This window comes from Cygnus olor, chromosome Z (genome assembly GCF_009769625.2).
Source record: "Cygnus olor isolate bCygOlo1 chromosome Z, bCygOlo1.pri.v2, whole genome shotgun sequence".
NCBI lineage: Eukaryota > Metazoa > Chordata > Aves > Anseriformes > Anatidae > Cygnus > Cygnus olor.
The window spans coordinates 21,072,260-21,093,231 of NC_049198.1; the positions used below are offsets into that span (position 1 = coordinate 21,072,260).

General features: G+C 35.3%; 1 protein-coding gene across 6 annotated transcripts in view; it reads left to right on the forward strand.

Annotated features, from left to right (window-relative positions):
* The window catches only part of KIF2A (kinesin family member 2A), a 60,881-nt gene that overhangs the window by 23,758 nt on the left and 16,151 nt on the right, over positions 1-20,972 (forward strand). For 4 of the 6 annotated variants that reach the window (XM_040542320.1, XM_040542316.1, XM_040542321.1 and 1 more), the window contains exons 2-14: positions 1,736-1,830; positions 3,126-3,245; positions 3,661-3,715; positions 5,185-5,307; positions 5,888-5,988; positions 8,313-8,408; positions 9,053-9,107; positions 13,013-13,175; positions 16,499-16,589; positions 16,729-16,792; positions 17,201-17,292; positions 17,538-17,680; positions 18,431-18,635. In XM_040542320.1, the coding sequence (XP_040398254.1) occupies positions 1,753-1,830; positions 3,126-3,245; positions 3,661-3,715; positions 5,185-5,307; positions 5,888-5,988; positions 8,313-8,408; positions 9,053-9,107; positions 13,013-13,175; positions 16,499-16,589; positions 16,729-16,792; positions 17,201-17,292; positions 17,538-17,680; positions 18,431-18,635 (1,386 nt within the window). In that variant the 5' untranslated portion in view covers positions 1,736-1,752. The remainder of the gene's footprint in view (positions 1-1,735; positions 1,831-3,125; positions 3,246-3,660; positions 3,716-5,184; positions 5,308-5,887; positions 5,989-8,312; positions 8,409-9,052; positions 9,108-13,012; positions 13,176-16,498; positions 16,590-16,728; positions 16,793-17,200; positions 17,293-17,537; positions 17,681-18,430; positions 18,636-20,972) is intronic. The other 2 variants (XM_040542317.1, XM_040542322.1) reach the window with 1 other exon arrangement.

Genomic DNA, 20,972 nt, shown 5'->3' on the forward strand with positions numbered 1-20,972 from the left:
GTCTCATGTCCATTGGGCTGTTGACCAGCACCCCCAGGTCCTTTTTTGCCAGGCAACTTTCCAGCCACTGTTCCCCAAGCCTATACGGCTGCAAGGGGTCGTTATGCCCCAAGTGTTGTACCCAGCATTTAGCCCCGTTGAATGCCATACAGCTTGACATGGCCCATTGATCTAGTCTATCGAGATACCTCTGCAGGGCCTTCCTAGCCTCAACCAGATCAGCAGTCCTGCCCAAGCTGGTGTCCTGGGCAAACTCAGTGAGGGTGCACTTTACCCTCTCATCAAGATGGCTGATAAACAATTCTGTCATCAATTTTGACCCTAGAAGAACACCACTTATGACTGGTCGCCAACCGGATTTAACTCCATTCATGACTGTTTGCGGCCAGCATTCCTGCCACTTTGTACCCAGTAAACAGCACATCTGTCCAAGCCATGAGTAGTCAGTGTCTCTAAAAGAGGCAACATGGAGGAGACCTAGGGAATGACATACAGAGAAGGACCAAGGTGTTTTCATAGTTAAACTGTTGACCCACAGAATCAATTTATGCATGAACTGTCTGTTCTAAATGGTCAGGTTATGGTGTGGGAGCAGTACATGGTTCTTGGATATGTGGATGTTGGCTCATGGGTGGATACAAACATGAGGTCAATTAAAACAGTATTCTGGTGTGACAGGCAGGCAGGATGGTGGAAGAGGAGTTGCGTATGAGTTGGTTCTGTGGGATTAGAGCCTTTGCCGTGTATATATATACTTGGGGAGTAACTTTTACGATATGTTTCTTACTGTATCATCTATGTTTGCCTCTCATACACAACAGAGTTAGGGATTGCTTGTTTGTGCTATGGCTCATTAAAAGAGGGTATCAGAGGAGCAGTTACATTGGACTTTTATTTCTTAGAAAGATGAGTTCTTGGTGTTCTTAGGGCAACGCATGGGTGTGAAATCGATGTGACAGATGGATCTTGATCCTTTTGTGTCAGTGCATGGCTGCTCTGCTCTTCCAACCACTCTTTGCTACCATACATAGGAAATACGATAAATTGTGTCAGAGGATATAAAGAAAAGTGCAATATATTACTTATTTAAAAGGAAAATCTCTATTCCTACTGGAACTTTACTGGTTTTATTTGTCTTTATAGGGACTTGTTGGCTTGAGATCTTTCACATGAAAAGTCATAGCAATGGCACCGTAGCAGTTGTTTATAAAATGAGGATTTGTATTGTTGTTACAGACAGCTTAATTTTAGCTGAGTTACCAACTGATTGAATGTCCATAAGGAATGGATATCAGAATACTATGTCAGGGTGCTTTACTCCAATGTCGGGACACTTAATGTTGTATCAGCCTAGAAAGAATACAAAAAAGCCTGTGTGGAGCATACCACAGTAAACTTTCCCACCCATGGGGTAATCATGGTATTGGAAATGTTACTAAAACATTTTACAGGAAAAAGATTTTAAGTGGTGTGGCTTTCACATGGTATTTTGCTTACTTACCACTCAGTTTTATATCTTTTGAATTTTTTCACTGGGTATTGTCCCAGTAGAACCTCTGATAGTGGTTCACATCTAAGCCAGTTTATAGAACATGGCCAAGAACCGTCTTTTATTTATTCCCCTTTCTTTTTTAACCGTCTTCTTCCAGCCTTCCTTTGCATACATGTATTCAAATAGCTTCTGAGATTTTTTTTTTCACCTGTTAATAAATGATTGCTTGTGTTTCCTTTCCAGGACGAATTCATCAAGCTATGGTAACATCCCTAAATGAAGATAATGAAAGTGTAACTGTTGAATGGATTGAAAATGGAGATACTAAAGGCAAAGAGGTAAACTTAACTGTTCTAGAACCTTTCTCTTTTTAAATAATATATAGCCTACATGAGCGTTACTTAGAAATTTGCAGTGTATAAATGAAAAGAAGATATAAATATTATTTTACTTAATGCTTCTTTGGTTACAGACTGTTTTGAATGGGAGCTGTCTTGAAAATCTTGTTATCTGTTGTGTCAGATTTTACTTCCTGAGCTCTGTGTCATAGCTTTTAAGTAGTGCTTTTCATCTGTTGATTTTGAATGAGATTACAAAGGCTGAGCTTTTTATCCCCTTTTTACAAGTGGAAAAATCAAATTTTTGAGAGGGAGAAAGACTTGCAGTTCAGACAGGAAACCAGTGGGATGGCTAGATTAGAAATTCTTTTGTGCCTGTTTTAATGAGGAATTGGACTCTCGTTTGTTTATTTACTTTTTTTTTTTTTGGCAATAATTTTCTAGGCTTGCCTGTTTGAACTATCTTTCTGTGTGTCTCAGTTATATTTTGCTATCCCTTCTTCCTTGAAGTTTTGGACCAAGTTAGCCTGTTCAAGCTGAGATTTTGAGAAGCATCTCAGAATTACACCTAACTAGTTTTATTAAAACATGGGAAAAAGAAAAAAGTATGAACATGTCCTGGCGATCTCATCCATGGAGCTCAACCCTCTGGACATAAAGAATCCATATACTAATGATATCTTTGAAAGGTCCAGCCAAGGGAAGTGGCAGTTTAGAAACCAAACTATTTAAGATCTTTAGGAAGCCAAGTTTCAATAGATCTGAAGCTTGCTAGTTTTTAGATCTTCCCTCCTCCTCAGATAATGGCATTTTGAAGGAGGAGAACTTAGAAGAAAAAAACAGGGTAGTATGTTTAATATAGATTCAATTTTGTTTTTATATTTAGGGTCACTGTAATTTGTCTGTTCCTTTTGCACTGTCTGGGAAATTTCAAATAACTGAGATCTCCGTTTTATGTTATAGAATGTCTTTCATTATCTGCAGTAATTTTCTTTTTTTGTGTGTTAATACTAGCTATTTCTGTTTTAATTTAATCACTCTACAGAATTGCAAATATCTGTTGGTCATTTGTAATTCATCTGTTTTTTGAAGGGTGTGTGTTTCAAGTAAGACAATAACTAATGCTTAAGATGTTTTAGTGAATACAAAATGAGATAGTTCAGGTTATAGAATTAAATAGTTGTGTGGTGAAAACAATAAATTTATTTATTGTTTATTCTCAAGTCTAACAGCAGAAATTGAGAGGTTGAATTTGTTCTTAGACTCACAAATATGCTTTATGTTCTTTTAAACAGATTGACTTGGAGAGCATATTTTCACTTAATCCAGATCTTGCACCTGATGAAGATATTGAACCTAGTCCAGAGACACCACCACCACCTACTCCATCAGCCAAAGTAAACAAAATTGTGAAGGTTGGTAATACCTATGCAGTATGTTCATAATAAACTTACAGAACTTCTATACATATAGTCACGCTTGAATTTTTAAATCTTACTATTGTCTGTGGAACTACTTGTTGAATATGTTCCTTTTATTTCTGTGGTGAATGGGGGTTTCTGAAAATTTTCTAAGAATAGGTTTGGCAGGGAGGTAGATGGGGACTAATGTTTATATAACTAGGTATAGCTCAAGTGAAAACATAGAAAAGGAGGTTGTTTTGAAGCAGTACATATAGTTCAAGTAGTCTTCACCCTAGGCTCTTTGGGGTGGGATTTCATAATTATCACCTCTCTGTGTTGCTGATGTTATGTCAGAGGAAGAGGTGAGGCTGTAATTTATATTTTCAATAGTCAGGTGATCAAATAACAGACATTTCTTTCTTTGTAGAGTCGACGAACTGTGGCAGCTGTTAAGAATGATACTTCTGCCAGAGATAATAGAGGTAATTGTTATATCTGACCATTTCAAGGAAGGAAAAAATATGGAAAAGTTTTGAATTCCTGCTCATCTAAAATTCTTTAACAGTTCTGGTTTTCTAATTCAGTGTGTACACATGTGACGTGGAGAAGACATGGCACATCATTCCTAGAATTACTGCTATGTGTATTTAGGAATGGATATGTATGAATAATATTTCTCTGCAAGTTTAAGCAATATAGCATCAGGAAAGTTAAGCTGAATGAACTGAAGGTGCAGCAATTTGAAGTTAATTAATTATGCTATTATAAATTATTATAAATCATTATAGATTACGTGTGGACTTTTACAAATTAAAACATCCTCAATTTACTTCAGCTTAATGGAGTGTTTCGATATACTATGAGTAGTGCACATAAAATTCTTACACTTTCAATTTTTTGGCTTAGTTTTCTAACAGTCTGTGTGTAAACATTAATTCAAAGAACACTTTAAACCTACAGGTTATTTCTTTACAGTTAATAGTGAAAAAACTATAAAAACCATAAAAATGTCACAGAATAATAGGTGAAATGAAGTAAGTATTAGATGACTGCAGATGTTACGCATCTGTAATATGGAAAGGAATAGTTATTGCTTATTGTTTTAATTTTCTAACCTGTGCTGAACATAACTAACTTTGGAATGTCATCTCTAAGCTATTAATCAAAGCTGTTACCTTCACTTTCATGCTTTTCTGGCAGAGCTTATTAGTAGCATTTGCAAGAAACTGGCTAGCTGAAGCAGAGGTGCTTGAAGCAACTCTTTGAATAACAACTTACAATATTCAGCTCTGCCAGAGAGGCTTGCATGCTTACTACTCCCACTGCATTCACTGGGAATAGATATCTGCATCTTTAGAAATTGGCATCTCTATCACATATGGAATAAATGCATAAATTTAGGTAGACATGTTGATTGTATCCATATCACTTTCAATATGGTCTCAAAAAGGTTTGTTTCTTCCACTTGTAGTTTGAATTGCACTTGGCTGCTTTTCATTTGTTTACCTGTAGTCCTCCAGATATTGTAGGTTCAATGGGGTGGAACCATTTTTTTAATTTGTAGAGAATATTAAACAGCAGGGCCATTTTCTTGCTGGGTTTTTGGTATAATCACAATATAAATAAAATTACAGCACTGAAAGACTGTGTATCTACAAGTACATTCTTCATTCTGTGTACATATTGTGTAGTATAGTATTTAAAAATATGCATGGGCAGCATTGGTACTTCATAATTATGTTGCATTGGTATATAACATTAGGATAAAAAAGGCTGCATACCAAATGTCTTTAATAATAGACTTTCCATACATATGACTCTCCTCCGCACTCACTAAATTGTTCTGTCTCAAAAGAGGCCTTGTTTTATCTTGTCATACTAAAACATTTCAGAATTTGGTAGAAATGTTATTCTTTCACATCTAGATCAGCTTTGTGCTTTTCTTCTGCAGTGGTTGGTTCTGCACGTGCACGGCCCACTCAGCTTCCTGAGCAGTCTTCCTCCTCACAACAGAACGGTAGTGTTTCAGATATATCTCCAGTTCAAGCTGCAAAAAAGGAATTTGGACCCCCTTGTATGTAAATAGTGTATCAAGGATTCTTTCATTCTGGGCATTACATGTACATTCTCTTGGATTATGTTGTTGTCCATAAATGACAAGTGATCTATATATGCAGTTGTCTGTAGGCTTCCTTACAAAGCTTCTTCAGAGCCCTGTGGCTAAACAAATGTTCAGTTTTGTCATAGTTGTGCTGGTGCTTGGAATTTGATTTTCCTTTATCTTTTTTTTTAACCATGAATGTGTGATTTTTTATTTTTATTTTTAATTTGCCTGGACTTGCTTTTAATACAAACCAAGAGATCTCATGTATCTGTCCAAATGTGTCTATCCAAATGTTTTTTGAGGGTCATTGTCCTTGTATTTTTGGTTGTGTAGTTATGGTCCCATTCCCATATTTTTTCTAATTTATTTATTCTATGAATTTTAGAAATTAAATTTTTATACTTATTTTGTAGTAACCCTGATTTCCTTGAAAAAACAGTTGATACAAATAAATGCATTCTAAATATTGATTAATTAATATAATTGTAGTGTAAATACTAAATCCATGCAACACACTGAAAATATTTTAAATTATATCGTTTTCTCTAAGCACGTAGAAAATCTAATTGTGTAAAAGAGGTTGAAAAATTGCAAGAGAAACGTGAAAAAAGAAGGTTACAACAGCAGGAACTTAGAGAAAAAAGAGCGCAGGTTAGTATTTTTAGTTTAGATGGTGCTTTTTTTCATTCTTCAGTAATTTTTATGAACTGTGATAATCTTGAAATTAAAATGATTTCATCCTGCATAGAAGTCTGATAAACCATTTTGTTGCATAGCTGCATTGGTCTCATAGCTATTTATACAGTTTTCCCCCTCTTTTTCTTCCTACACAAATAATTGCTTACAATTACTTAACTTTCCATATGTTATTTCAAAATCAAGTGCTGATGATAGCTGTTTCTTAGGGAAAATATGTTGATAAAAATAATCAAGGCTTTGGCTTTTAGATAAGGCTTTTATTCTACAGAAGATGTTTCAACATTATAATAAATTGTTCCTTATGATCTTTGATGCTTTGTAGGAGATGTATTTAAGGCTCAAATTCAAACAGTGTTTTTTTCTTCTTCTTTAAACCTGTCTAGGAATTTATAGGAGATGTATTTAAGGGTCAAATTTGAACAGTGATTATTTTTCTTTTTTCATCTTTAAACCTGTCTAGGAATTTATAGGTTAGCTTTGTATTGTGCAGGCAGGTTGGCAGTGAGCTGTTAGAAATTTGTGTGAAAGTTGCTAATCCTGTGAGAAAAATCTCTAAACATTAAATGACTTTCTGTCACAGTAGTGTAAAAGCTTTAGCAAAACTAGTAGTGTAGTCTTGTTGGCAGGCTTGTGCTTATGGGTTAATCTCTCTAAAGAGATGCTACCAATCTGCTACTGACATGAGAAGTACCACCACTTAGTAAATACTTCAGACAGTTTAAATTTACTTTATGGTTTAATGATGTTTCTAAGCTGACCTAAAATGACCTATGTTGAATTCACATTCTCTAATTTTCACCCACTTAAACAAATGAAAAATATCACTATGTCTTTATGTGTGAGGAACAATTAATTTTTGGTTTATATCATAAAATTATTTGACATGGTGCTACACCTAAAATATTCATTGTATCTCACTGCTGTGAATACTGCCTTTGAACCTAAGTCTTAAACTTCTGTATTAGAAAGTTGTGGTTGCCTTGATGACCTCTCTGTATCTGTGCTTTCTGGTGCTTTGCGTGTTCTGTTGTGAAATGCAGCACTGTTTGCTAGTGGGCAAGAAACCACTGTCTTCTAGTGGGCAAGACCTTTAAATAGAATTTGAATAACACTAGGCAAATACTTTTTCCATAATAAGCAATATTTCTTTCTGAATTTTAGAAGGAAACGTTTCAGCAGTAATACATTTTGTGTGGACTTACTATAAGCAGTTTTAAGTTCATAGTAGTCAGAGTGGAGAACATAAAAGTATAGTCAACTTCTGATTACCACATCACAGATTTATCTGAGATGGGGATCAACTCTGTCACAGATGCACAGACATCTGATGTTTCAGCTTGTTAACCTCAGTGCATTGCTTTCTGGAAGTGGCTGTGCTGCCTCCACAATCTGCTGTGGTCCAGAAGGAGTTTTAGCTTATTTGTGGGGAGCCATGCAAAGCTCAGTAAGGTCTGAGGACCAGAGTTGGCTATGTATGGTATCAATAGGATGTCGCCAAACTGTAAAAATTGGTATTTTAGGAAAAGATATTTGAGTAATTCTGCAGCCTGCCCAGCTCTACACCTCTGACTTAGCAAGGCTTAGGTGGGCTCCGTGCATGAGCTCTTGCATGTCCTTTTGCTACGGTACTTGTGGCTCCAGGTTTAGGGGTAGGAGGGCTTGTGAGCCTGGATGTAGCATATCACGTGTCTTTGGGATAGCTTCTGCTTCTGGGGCCTCTTGGAGTGTTGGAAGACGGTTGGACTTGATGACTGTAGAGGTCTTCTCCAATCATAATTCTATGATTCTAAGAGTTTCCAGTGCATTCAAGTCGCTGTAGAAGTTAACTAGGATCAACCTCCTTCAGCCATCTCACTTAGAGCAGCTGGGGTACCTGCACGGTCCTCTGCAGCCTATTTTATGCCTATATAGTTGTCTATCCATTTGTTTTTTGGCCAGTGTTATCTCAGGTTAAGAGGCGTTGACTGCATGTACTGCCTGTTGTTGTGAAGTTGTTTGGTAGTGTTTCTTTAATGTGTTGATTCTGACAAAAGAGGGAGTCATTTTTCTTCCTTGAGTAGACTTGTAGTGAGTCCTCAATTAAAAAGTGTTTTTGACAACCAAAAATATTAAATAAAGGTCATATAATGACCATAAAATTTCCTTTCTGATCAGTAAATGACCTACATCAGAACATCAGTTAATATGTATTTTTCTTTATGAGTGAATTCAGAACTTATGTAAATTAGCCCATTTCAGGAAAATAATGTAAAAAATTCTGTTGCTTGCTTCTCTAGGATGTTGATGCTACAAACCCAAATTATGAAATTATGTGTATGATAAGAGATTTCAGGGGAAGTTTGGATTATAGACCGTTGACAACTGCAGATCCTGTAAGTACCCTAGGCAACGTGGAAATTTTTTTATCCTTCTGTATTTTTTCTATGGGTTTTTAATTTTTTTTTCCAATGTATGACTATACTTCTGTCTGTAAACATGAAAAATAAGTTGCTTAGTATGTATTAGTGTTCTTTATAGCACGGATTTATTTTTTTCTGCATTTTCTTCGGGTGCTAAGTGATGTGCACACAAAACACTTGGGTTTCTTTGAAAAACCTTGTGGAGTGTAAAGATGAATATTTGATTTTTCAAGGTGATGAGGGCCTTTGATTTTCAGGGAAGTCAGGGGAATCCTTAAATGACTTTATCAGATGTTTGTGGAAATCTGAGACCCTAACAATTTCCATCAATAATATATCCACCCTGTTACAGCTGGATTTGCTTGCTGTAAGTTGTATCTAATACTCTACAGAAACCAGTCACTATCTGCACAGTTTTTTTATCCTTAATGTATGGCTCTCCCTTTCAGTTTCTTGGTTATTGTGCAGATGCAATGGGCTTTTGCTCATTCAGATGACTCACTGTATTGGAAATTTCTCTTCGTTTATATGATTGGTTAATTACTTCAAAAGTAGAGGTAACGTATCCTATAACTGGAACTGAAGTATAGTTTACTGATAGATTCTTTCCTTTGTAGATTGATGAGCACAGGATATGTGTTTGTGTACGAAAACGACCACTCAATAAAAAAGGTATGACCATTTAACATTTTGCAGAATTCTTTCTCTGAAAAGCTGCTTCTGATAGTTATATTATTCATACTGAAGAGATCTAGAAATACTGATCAAAGGTGAAACTACACTAGTACTAGCCAATATGTATGAGGGACCCAGACAATTCATAGATTTATCATAACCTGGATAAAGTCAGGGGGAAAAGTAGTTTAAACTGTCACAGTTTTCTGGATTGGGAGTAGAGGCACAGAGACTGCAATTTTGTTCCAAGGTCATCTAGGGTGTATTTAGTTGGTTTGGACATCAATTCTGCTATAATTTCCTGAGTAATCTTACAGTTGTGTTAGAATCACCATTCTTTTAAACTATCCTTTAAGTAGTCTCCTGATCAGTGAGCTACCCAATGAAAGCTTTTCTACACATTTTTTATACATGTATTTTTTTTATGTATTTTCAAGTGGACCTAAATAAGACGTTTAGAACAATTCAGGTGGTATGTACATGTTGGTGTCCTATGACACTTTAGGCACCCATAAGTATCTAAGGCATCCTCATAGGGCTTGTGGGTTACAGACAAATTGGAGACTCATCTGTAATTGCATCTGAGGATTGGGCAAGATATCCTGGGGCATATGAAGTGGCACTAACCACCTGTTTTTAGGTACTGGAATCATTCCGTAGTGACATCTTTGTATATATGAGTAGTATATATACACACTTCCTGCCTGCTCCTTAGGCTGCAGACAATATTCCCCAAATTGTTTAGGTTTTCAACTCCAGTAAATGCCAGTCTTCTCATGATGAAGAGAAATGGGAAAGTGAGAACTGCAAATATTTCTGGATTGGAACCCATCTGAATTCAGCACCATTTTAAGCTGATTTCTATCTTGAAAGATGTTTCTTCCTTTCCCTTTTTGTATATATGTGGTTTAGCTAAAGGACTCAAAGAGCATCACACTGACTATGAAATAACAAGAGACGTATTTAGTATTTTTGTACTGTCAGAGCTACACATTAAGGATTATGTGGAGCAAGCATTTCCGGAGGAATATGCGAGAACTGTACAGGAAAGAGAAAACATATTGATGTCAGTATATAGTTAGTGTTATTTTTCCTTCCACAAAATACATTAGAGCTGCTGCTTCTACATTTTTTTCACTTTTAAGTTAAAATATATATATATATAATAATCTAAAAGGAATGCATAACCTCAAAAGCTGGTTAATTTAAATTATTTTTCACAATCTGTATAATAAGGATATTCAATGCACAAATCTGTTAGCAGTTCAATTTCTGCTTTAGCCTTGAAGGTTATCTGTAATAAAATTTGACTTAGAAATCTAATACATTTTGGGAGAAACATTGCCTTCTACCCGCACAGAAGGTAGACAAAGTGAAATTATAGTAAATGACATCAAGTTGTCGTAAGGCTAAGCTGGGATTCAAAAGTAGTACTTCAAACTGTGTAAGTTGCAGACCTTAGGTATTAGTGGTTAGAAGCTGTTGAGAAATTATTTCTGAAGAGTTTGTTGGAATCACAAAATCAGAGAATGTCCGAGGCTGGAAGGAGCCTCTGAAGATCATCTAGTCCAATCCCCCTGCCAAGCAGGATCACCTAGAGCACTTTGTGCAGGATGGCATCCGGGTGGGTTTTGAATATCTCCAGAGGAGGAGACCACAACCTCTCTGGGCAACCTGTTCCAATGCTTTGTCACCCTCACAGTAAAGAAGTGGCCCCTCATATTCAGCCAGAACCTCCTGTGCTTCAGCTTGTACCTTTGTATCCGTTGCCTCTTGTCCTGTTGCTGGGCACAACTGAAAAGAGACCGGCTCCATCCACTCGACACTCCAGATATTAATACAGATTGATGAGGTCTCCCCTCAGTCTTCTCTCTTCCCAGCTAAACAGGCCCAGCTCTCTCAGCCTGTCCTCATATGACAGGTGCTCCAGTCCTCTCATCATCTTCGTAGCTCTCCTTTAGACTCCCTCCAGTAGCTCCATGTCTCTCTTGTACTGGGGAGCCCAGAACTGGACACAGCACTCCAAGTGTTGCCTTGAAGATGAGTGCCTAAGTAAAAGTGAAGCTGACACTAAAGCTGTTTTGGATTTTTTAAAATAAGCTTCTCTCTTAGACTGGGAAGGAACCACAGAGATAATCCAGTAGTCCTATGATACACTCTTCTGAAAAGATGTATTTTATTTTTTGAGAATTCATAAGAAGCAGTATTTCTCATGCCACATTTTTAAAATTGAAGAGTATGAAAGAATTGAAAGACTAAAATTGAAAAGCACAAACGAATATTATTCTGTAAAACCCAAAGAGAAAAAATAAAAAATAGTTCGTTTCCTTTATTATTGCAATAACAATACATCAAAAATAGTACCTTTCCCTTTTCATGTTCTGTATTTTGAAATTCTGTAAGGTGCTCAAATTATGCAATAGAAATCAATTGTACGAATTTATGTCAGTCTCTCACAAACACAGGCGTATCACCATAGTCTTTGTATATTCCCAGCACTGATAATTTTGTGGACTGACTTTTTAGGAAGTAGGTCTTCAGGTTGATAATTTAAATTTTTATTTCAGTGAGGTATATTTACAGTTGAGAAATGGGTATGGTGGGTTTTATAAACACTATTGCACATTTTCATCAGCAAGGAATACAGGTTGTCCTAATAATTACCCAGGAGCAGGTAAATGTCTTATTCCAAACAATTTTTTAAGAAATAACAGATTTGACTGCTTTAACTGAAAAAGATTTTTGTGTAAATAATTAGCCTTCATATATCCCTTTTAACCAGTGTTCTTTATTTCTTCTCTGTGATTACTGCAGAATAATTACATTTTACTTCATTGCAGTGCAGTTGAAATTTTGATTATATTGTGAATTGAATGCATACTTGTGTTGGTGTGTTATGTCATGAAGTGGTAAGCATTGTACAGTTTGATAAGTTTGTTAACTGGTGAAAAGATTTCTATCTGATTGTGTAAAGCCACATCTAATTCTTGAACTGCATGCCTTACAAAATTTTACATAGAAATGCAAGCAGGACACATTATTGATCTTGACTGTACACACAAAAGATCTTTATTTTTGTGCATATCGTGGATCGCTGGGTTCTCTGTATTTTGCTGACTCATATCTCCTACAACAACTGGCTGTAAATTGTAATGCACTGTGGTAATTATAACCTGGGAACTCACTATTGAAATCACAACTAGATAGCTTTTGTTCATTCCCAATGATAGGAAGCATCATTAGCATTTTCAGCTTTCTGCTTACAAGATAATTTTTCGAAAGTATTTAACTGTAGAGAAATTCTACATTAAAGACCTACGCTTTAGGTTCCAGAAGGAATATACAAATGGAAATCTCTAAGTAGAATGAAAGCAATATTTTCATTTTTGGAAGCTGTGAACATATTACTATAACATTAAGATTTACAGAAAATAAAAGCAAAATTTTACAATCAAGAAGATTCTGCTAAGCATGTTGGACAGTACAAGTAGACTGCAGTGTTCAGTTTCTCCAGAAGAGAACTTACTTAGAAAAACTCACAGGGTATGGTAGTAATCTGTAAAAAGAGTTTATAAGACCTGGGAAAAGAACTTAAATCCATGAAAAGTGTTATTATTATAGACTATACAACAAGCTATAATTAATGATCTTTCTTTATCTAATCAACTTTGTAACACTTCTCTTAAATTTCTAGCAATTGCTAGGATAGGATGAATAGACTTCCGAAATGAAATTTCTAACTTAGAAGATTACTATCTAGGTATCAGAAGCCCTAGTCTACTGCACTGTTGTTACTTGGAGGAGCTGTGTTATCTGAGATGTTACAGGAATATAAACAATGAAAAACGATGTAAAAAATGATGTGTTGCTAGTTAAATATATATATTTCACTTATTTTATAGAAACTTTAATGAAAGACCTTGATGTAATAACAATTCCTAGTAAAGATGTTGTGATGGTACATGAGCCAAAACAAAAGGTGGATTTAACAAGGTACCTAGAAAACCAAACTTTTCGTTTTGATTATGCCTTTGATGACACGGCTCCTAATGAAATGGTTTACAGGTATGTGTAAATGCTTTTTTTTTTATTTCTGTGAATATTTTTTTATTTTATCTCTCATTTATCTCCCATGTCAGTAACTGGGTCATGGACCTGACCCCTGTTCTCTGTTATCAGATATGTATATTGCTACCTCCATTCTTTTGTCTGTATACTCATATTTTAACTCTGCTTATCCTGAATTTTTCATCTGCAATGTCATCTCCATTTCCACTTCTGTTGACCTCAGTTCTGTTCTCAGTCTTTCTCCAAGCCCAGACTTGCCAGACAGTGTGTATTACCTGCCTTCTCAGCCAGTGAATATTTGAACAACTTCATTGCTACTCCATCCACCTCAGTGTTATTTTCTTATTAATTAGTATGTGCACGGCACCTGGAGCTTGAGTCATTGCTTTTGGTCTTCAGGAAACTTGGAATAAAAGGGCAGCACCAGCCCCAAATACCGTGCTGTTTGAATATAAGATAATTAACTTCTGGAAACAAATCAGAAGAGGGTGGAGAAAAGTACAAAAAAAGAGCATTGCTGTGTTTTTCGTATTGCTGAGGTTCCTGAGCTGTTGGAAGAGGTCTAACTGATGTAACGCAGACCTACATGGAAGCTAATTTATTTTGTTCAAAGTGCTATAGCTTTCTGATTAAAAAAAAAAAAAAAAAAAGCAGCAAAGATGCACACACACACAGCTCCAAGGTATTTGGATCTCTTTTTTCCTTTATTCTTCCATTTTACTTCCATGACTGTCACAGAATAATGCACACAACACTTCAAAAACTTGTTTAGAAGTAGCTGTTTGCATTCTACCTGTCACTGAATGGATTAGATACACTAGCAGGCAAAGTTATGACATTAGGATAGGTCATAATTTTGGTATACAGTCTAAATATTGTGAAGCATTTTGTGAGGAATATTGATATTAGAATGGAATTTGATGATTTAACTTCTCCTTATGCTTGGAGAGTGCTTTCTATAACCCTAAGGAGTATATATTAATTTAATATACTAATGATAGTTTTTAATCCAAAAGTTAGAAAGTCAAAGTTGGCATCATATCCAGGTTGACTGTGGATGCTAACATGCTGTCATTGGATAAGTGAAAATACATAATGAAATATTTATTAAAAAGCCTTGAAAATGAGAATTTGAGTCCTGCGGTTGATAAAATTAGCAGAAGGATAGCAAAATGCAAATGTCCTTAGTCTGTTAGTTTAAAAGACTTTCATTAGTGTAAACTGAAGCAAAGCTATGCCCTTGGAGATTTCTCTCTAATGTTTGTCCATTGGTGACTTCTTTTCTTTCTTCACATGGAAGAGCTGTGGCAGAGCCTTGTGAAGTTTGCCTCTTGCAATGGTTTTCCTCCTGCTTAACAACCAGTTCTTTAATCTCTCTTTAATCTTTTCTGTTAGTCCTCATTTATCGTTGTGAGCATAGTGTTTAATTGTGAAAGATGTTTTTGGCATACAGCGTTACCATATTTTAAAGTTCAGTTTCTTCTGGATGGTTTTTATTAGTTACATAATAAATTAATGGTAATATGAGAAAATATTGAAATATGTTTGTACTCAGCCTGAAACAATAAATCTCTGGCCTTTGTAGTAGTGAACGGTTTTTTCTTCTTCCTCAGATGGCACAATATTGATTATTACTTGAAGGATAGTTTGCTTCAAGGTCTTCTGTTATAACTGAATTAAGAGCAAGACAGGTGTCATAGTAGGCTCCCACAGTGGGGAACAAAAAAATAGTATGACTAGTTACTCCAGTTTTCTTCGGTATAATAAAATTAATGTATTTCTATACTGGAAAAAATTTTTCAGTTTGTCAGGAAAAAATCTAATACTCCATTTTAGTAGTTTAATTTTGCCTAATTTGTATTTTAAGTATTTTGTGTCCTTGAGCCACAAAACTGAGTTGCAAGTTTTTTTTTTTTTTTTTTTTTTTTAATGTTAAAAACCTTTTAACACTAGTTTGCATGGGTATGCATTTTGAATATTTAAAGGAGAAACAAAGTTTATATATCTAAAAGATTAAGATTGCAAAGGAAGGTTCTAGTAGAAGGAAAGTTGGACTGCCTTTGGCTTGGTAACATTTGGAATTGTATAACGCTTTATGAAAACATTTCTAGTTACGATTGTATTCTGTCTTCTTTTAAAATAGATAATATTAATACCACTTTTTATAAATCAAAATGCATAATTTCAAACTCAACAGAGATAATGGAGTATGCTTCTTAGGAAAATAGGCTTCTTGAAGTTTATATTCCAAATTTAAAAGAACAAGCAGAGAGATGGAAATATCCTCTTGAGGACAAATGAAGTATATGCTTGGAGGAAATAAAAAAGAAAGACTAAGGCTGATCAAAAGTCATCTGGTGCATTCATTTTTATTTATTTTTTTTAATGATGATTCTGTTACATTTTGTATAACCCTTGGCTGCTGAATGGGTTGATCTTGCCTGTATGCTTTTTGTAAGTAATTTTGTGTTTGTTCCAAAGTGGAATAAAAGGACACATCTGGAAGAAGTTTAGAAAGAGAGCATTTAGAAGTATATTGCAGAGACTCTTAGTATAATTATTTAATAGACATAACCCTCCATTAGGTTACACTTTGCTTTTCAAGATATTTCATGAAGTAACAGTGATAAACAGCTAGCATTAGGAATAGTAACAGGATATGTTTTTTAAAAGCAGAAGTTAATCCTTTAAAATAGAAAAATAATACTTTGGGAAAGTATTTTTGACACATCAAGTAATACCTCAGGTATCACTAGATTTTTCTGTTCTGATGAGCTTGGTTATACATCTTCTTGAGCCTTTTCTCAGCATATGTATGTTCTCAAGACACTAAGAATCTCAATGCTGTTTTGGCCGTCTGTCTTATAAAATTAATGTTAGAAGCTGATTTAGAAAGAAAAGAAAGAATTAAAAAAACAACGTAGAGGAATTTTTGTATTGGCAAAACTTAAGTATTTATCTATTCTCTTCTCCCGCTCCCATATTTTCTAATGCTGTCTATTTTTTTTAGGAAGCTGTAGACTCCATGTAGTAAGCTGTGCTGTATTGCATTATTAAAACAAAGGATTTTTTTTTCTTCAGGGTTTAAAGGAGGATTATATTGTTGTAGAATAAATGGGAGACACCTTTTAGCTTTTGTTTAATGTTTTAGGATATTTTAATGCCTTAGAGCTGTATTAGCTCTAATTTGGAGATGTTCTTTGGCATCTCAGAGTACAGACCCAGTTCTGTCATTTCTGGCCTTAAAATGTATGTTGTCCCTGTGGTAGTGGCAACTTCAAGTGTTTCATTTTCTTACATACTATTTTTTTGCATTCAAGGTTTACAGCTCGACCATTAGTGGAGACCATATTTGAAAGGGGAATGGCCACTTGTTTTGCATATGGGCAAACAGGCAGTGGAAAAACCCATGTAAGTGTTTCTTCTACATGTCAGCAATACACCGTTTTTTATGTACAATGCACTTGGTTAAATTCTAATAAGTAACAAATATGTAAGTTACAATTTTGTGACCTTTAGTGTTTGTTGTTGTTGTTGTTTTTCAATGTAGACTATGGGTGGTGACTTTTCAGGAAAGAACCAAGATTGTTCAAAGGGAATATATGCACTTGCAGGTGAGACTTTATTGGTTTGTTGGCTTTTTGCAAATCAGTTGAGATCAATAGATTTTCTGCTTCTTATTGTGCAAATATAAGTTTCTACATATTTTGTGTTACAGTAGGGATTTCGTAATATACAAAGTAGTTCCGAGATGTGTAGTCTTTACCCTGTAAAGGACATATAGATTATTTCCAAAATGTAATAATAGTAATGATTAATTGAGTTTACTATTTGGGGTCTTCAGCATCTTCCAATATAATCTGGCAGTTTAAATACAGTGTTTTAGACTTGGTGACTGACCCTATTTGCTATACTTGCAAATTATGAGAGTTGCTGTATAATAGACTATTATATATTAACGAGTCTTTACTAAATGAAAATACATAACTAGATTTCATTTTAATTTGGAAATATATTCACAGCTCGAGATGTCTTTTTAATGCTAAAGAAGCCAAACTATAAGAAGTTAGAACTTCAAGTATATGCAACATTTTTTGAAATCTACAGTGGTAAGGTGAGTACCTGATGTCTTGTTTGTGAAAAAGCACTTCCTCAAAGAGATTGTGAGCTTGTTATGTAAAAGGTTTTTTTTTGTCTCCTTTTTGTTCTGAAAGCTTTATTTCAAATAATTCTTCACAATTCCCTTCCAATCATACTTTTTTTTTGCATGGGATACTTTGCATATTTTGATGTGGGATTTGAAACAAGTGTCTTCTAAAATTCCTCTTTAACTGTTCTGTTTCCCCCCCACTCCCAAAGGTTTTTGACTTGTTGAACAGGAAGACAAAATTAAGAGTATTAGAAGATGGTAAACAGCAAGTCCAGGTGGTGGGATTACAGGAACGGGAAGTCAAATGTGTTGAAGATGTTCTTAAGCTTATTGAAATAGGCAACAGCTGCAGGTATCTCCCATAGCTTCCACCAATTTTTCATTGTAAATTAAAGAATCAGAACATCAGTTAATTTCTCTGTGTCTGCATAGTGATTGCTTTTTAATATACAATGGGGTTTCTAATGATATGATGTAGGCTGCAAGTAATCAATCTGCCAGCCTTTTGAATAAGATAGTTTAGACTTTCTCAGTCTCCTAGAGAGAAATAGGAACTGACTTTTCTATAGGATATGAACTGTGTGCATTTATGTAACCAGATTACTGATTTAAATTCACATTGTTTTTAATCTGGAGTACTGCCAAATTCTTCAGTTGTAAAAGGCCTTGATATATATAGTGACAGAGGTTAAGCATAAAACTTTTATTTTCTGTTAAAATCAAGCTTCCTTGTTTTTAAAATTAGCCTTTTGCACAGGCTGCTGCGTGATCATTTAAAAATGACATTGGCGTTTTACATGTAAACTCTCTGATGATCTGAAATCTTTGAAGATCTCATTATTCTTGCTTTTAAGACGCAGGTAAAATACTATAAATCTTCCATTTCTATATGAAGAGATGGAAACATAGGTATAACTGTACTATATACATCAACTTATTAGGGTTATATCTCCAGTCTCCATTAGTATGTTAGACATGCTGTCAGTATATGTAAGAAGATACAGGACTCTGCCTTGAAAAAACTACTCCTAGGGTAGTAGGTTTAACATGTGTGGTCCTTCATGTCTTCATATGTCCTCCCCATCTCTCCTTTTGTTTAAAGGACATCTGGTCAGACATCTGCAAATGCACACTCATCTCGAAGCCATGCAGTGTTTCAGATTATCCTCCGAAGGAAAGGGAAATTGCATGGTAAATTTTCTCTGATTGATTTGGCTGGAAATGAAAGAGGAGCAGATACTTCCAGTGCAGACAGACAGACAAGGCTGGAAGGTGCTGAAATTAACAAGAGCCTTTTAGCACTCAAGGTAACTGAAATGTTTCCATTGCGTTTGAGTAGGTGGAAGCTTTCTACATTTAATAGCAATGACTATTAAAATGATTGTTTTTGAAGGCTTTGCTTGTCTACATTGTCTACTGATGTGACAGGTAAAATAATGTATTGATTTTTCCTCTAAATGCCTGAAGGAACACCTGTTAATTACCAAGCAGAAACATTGCAGAAACATTGTGCTGTCAACTTTCATACAGTTTTAAAAACAAAACAAAACAACTTGATTTTAAGACTTTTCTGATATTTACCTAAAATGAGAGCAGATGGGAGGAGAACTGACTGACTTTGATACTCAAGGTCTGAAATAGAATCATAGAATCATTAAGGTTGGAAAAGACCTCCAAGATCATCTGGTCCAACCATCACCTTACTACCAATGTCACCCACTAAACCATGTCCCTAAGCACCACGTCCAACCTTGCCTTAAACACCCCCAGGGACGGTGACTCCACCCCCTCCCTGGGCAACCCGTTCCAATGCCTGACTGCTCTTTCTGAGAAGAAATGTCTCCTCATTTCCAACCTGAACCTCCCCTGGCTCAACTTGAGGCCATTCCCTCTAGCCCTGTCATTAGTTCTCTGCGAGAAGAGGCCAACCCCCAGCTCCCCACACCGTCCTTTCAGGGAGTTGTAGAGAGCAGTAAGGTCTCCCCTGAGCCTCCTCTTCTCCAGATTAAACAACCCCAGTGCCCTCAGCTGCTCCATCTCAGGATATTATTTTTTTTAAAAGAGATTTTTAAAAAGGTAAATAATAAAGTTACCTTTATGGCGTATTTGTTTACTGAATTGATTGAATAAAACTGTTTTGTTTTCCTTGTATTTAAGTTACTTGCTGATATTGTTCTGGCTAATGTCTTCAGCGAACATACAACATAGATCAGTTTCATCCAACACATCGTTTTTAATTACAGTGAAAAGTTCTTCTGGTGCTGTATTGGTAGCTGTGATCTAAATTAAACGGAGAAGGGGAAATAAAAATTAGTGGAGGTCTTGCAGAAGTCTTAAAGCAGTATGATAAGATATAACTGTTTCAAAATATGTTAATTTTCTGTTTTTCGTGTGCCTCCAAAAACATTGCACATCTTTTTCTGTTTGCATTCAATACCCTTGAAGTTACTGTCAAGCTCAAATTAAACTAGTATGTTATGAGACTGGTCTTCAGTGCTAATCCAAGATTTGCTGCTCACATGTGTATGTCAGTCCTGTCCTAGCCGATTCAAATTTTGGTACAAAAGGTTTTTTCTGTACTGTTCCTACATGGAAGTAGTGTTGTTGTTTTGTTACCTGGTTTACTGTGCTGTGATGAAAAGAAAAAATGTTTAAAACTCTATTCAAATTTAAAAGCTGGCAGTGTTCTCCTATAATTCTTTTACTATTAAGAAGACAACAGAATTCAATTTTTTCAAGAGTGAGCAAACTAAAAATTGTTAAAGTAATTTAAAATATCTTAATTAAACTTGTTGGTTGCTATACTAGTAACTCAACATGTACATTTGTTATTGTCTAATCTACTTTTCTCCTTTTGTAAATATAGTAGTAAGGTACAAAAAAAATCAGAAATTTCAAGGAATGCACTGCCTTGCTCATCTATAAATATTGGTCATTGGTGAACCTTTTAAGCATTTGCATGTGAAATTTACATTCAACAAGCTTCAGTTTTTCTGTTTACCCGAGCTGTGTCCATTCTAATAAATTCAGCTGGTGAGTTTTTAAATAATCACATTAGATAAGTCCAAGTTGCCATTGTGTTTTTTTCTGTTCTGTGTCACGGCAGTTTTATTCTGAGCCCCTTTTCAGTTCTGTTTCATGCTGTTTCACGATTGCAGTGGTTTCTTGGATTATCATCCCCTGGTTTCTAGCCTTGCTTTTGGAAGACCTGTTTCTAGGAAATTTCAAAGGTTTATATTCAAACTTTCTTATGTAAGAAGTGATTTATTAACTAATGTTTGAACTCTGGGTGGGCAGAAGTGATGTTTAAGTTATAACAAATGCATTTTTGCACTTTTGTACTTTTTTGCTGCTATAAATTCTATAGTAATTTCATAATAATAACTTCTGCACAGTATTTTTTCACTGGAACTCTCCAACCAGTTGCAATACTAGTACTCATTATTGCATACTCACTACATTTGTGACCTATGTAAGCTTTCAGAAAGTTTGATCACTGATGTTTTCTGAGCTGTAAAGAATGTCCAGGATAGAGCCAGAATCAAAGCTATTCTTTTAGCTTATAAGAGTTAACACCTGCCACCATCCCTATTCTTCTGCTGTTGGATGCTGTAGATCATTCAGGCTTTTACAGCTGGTAGTCA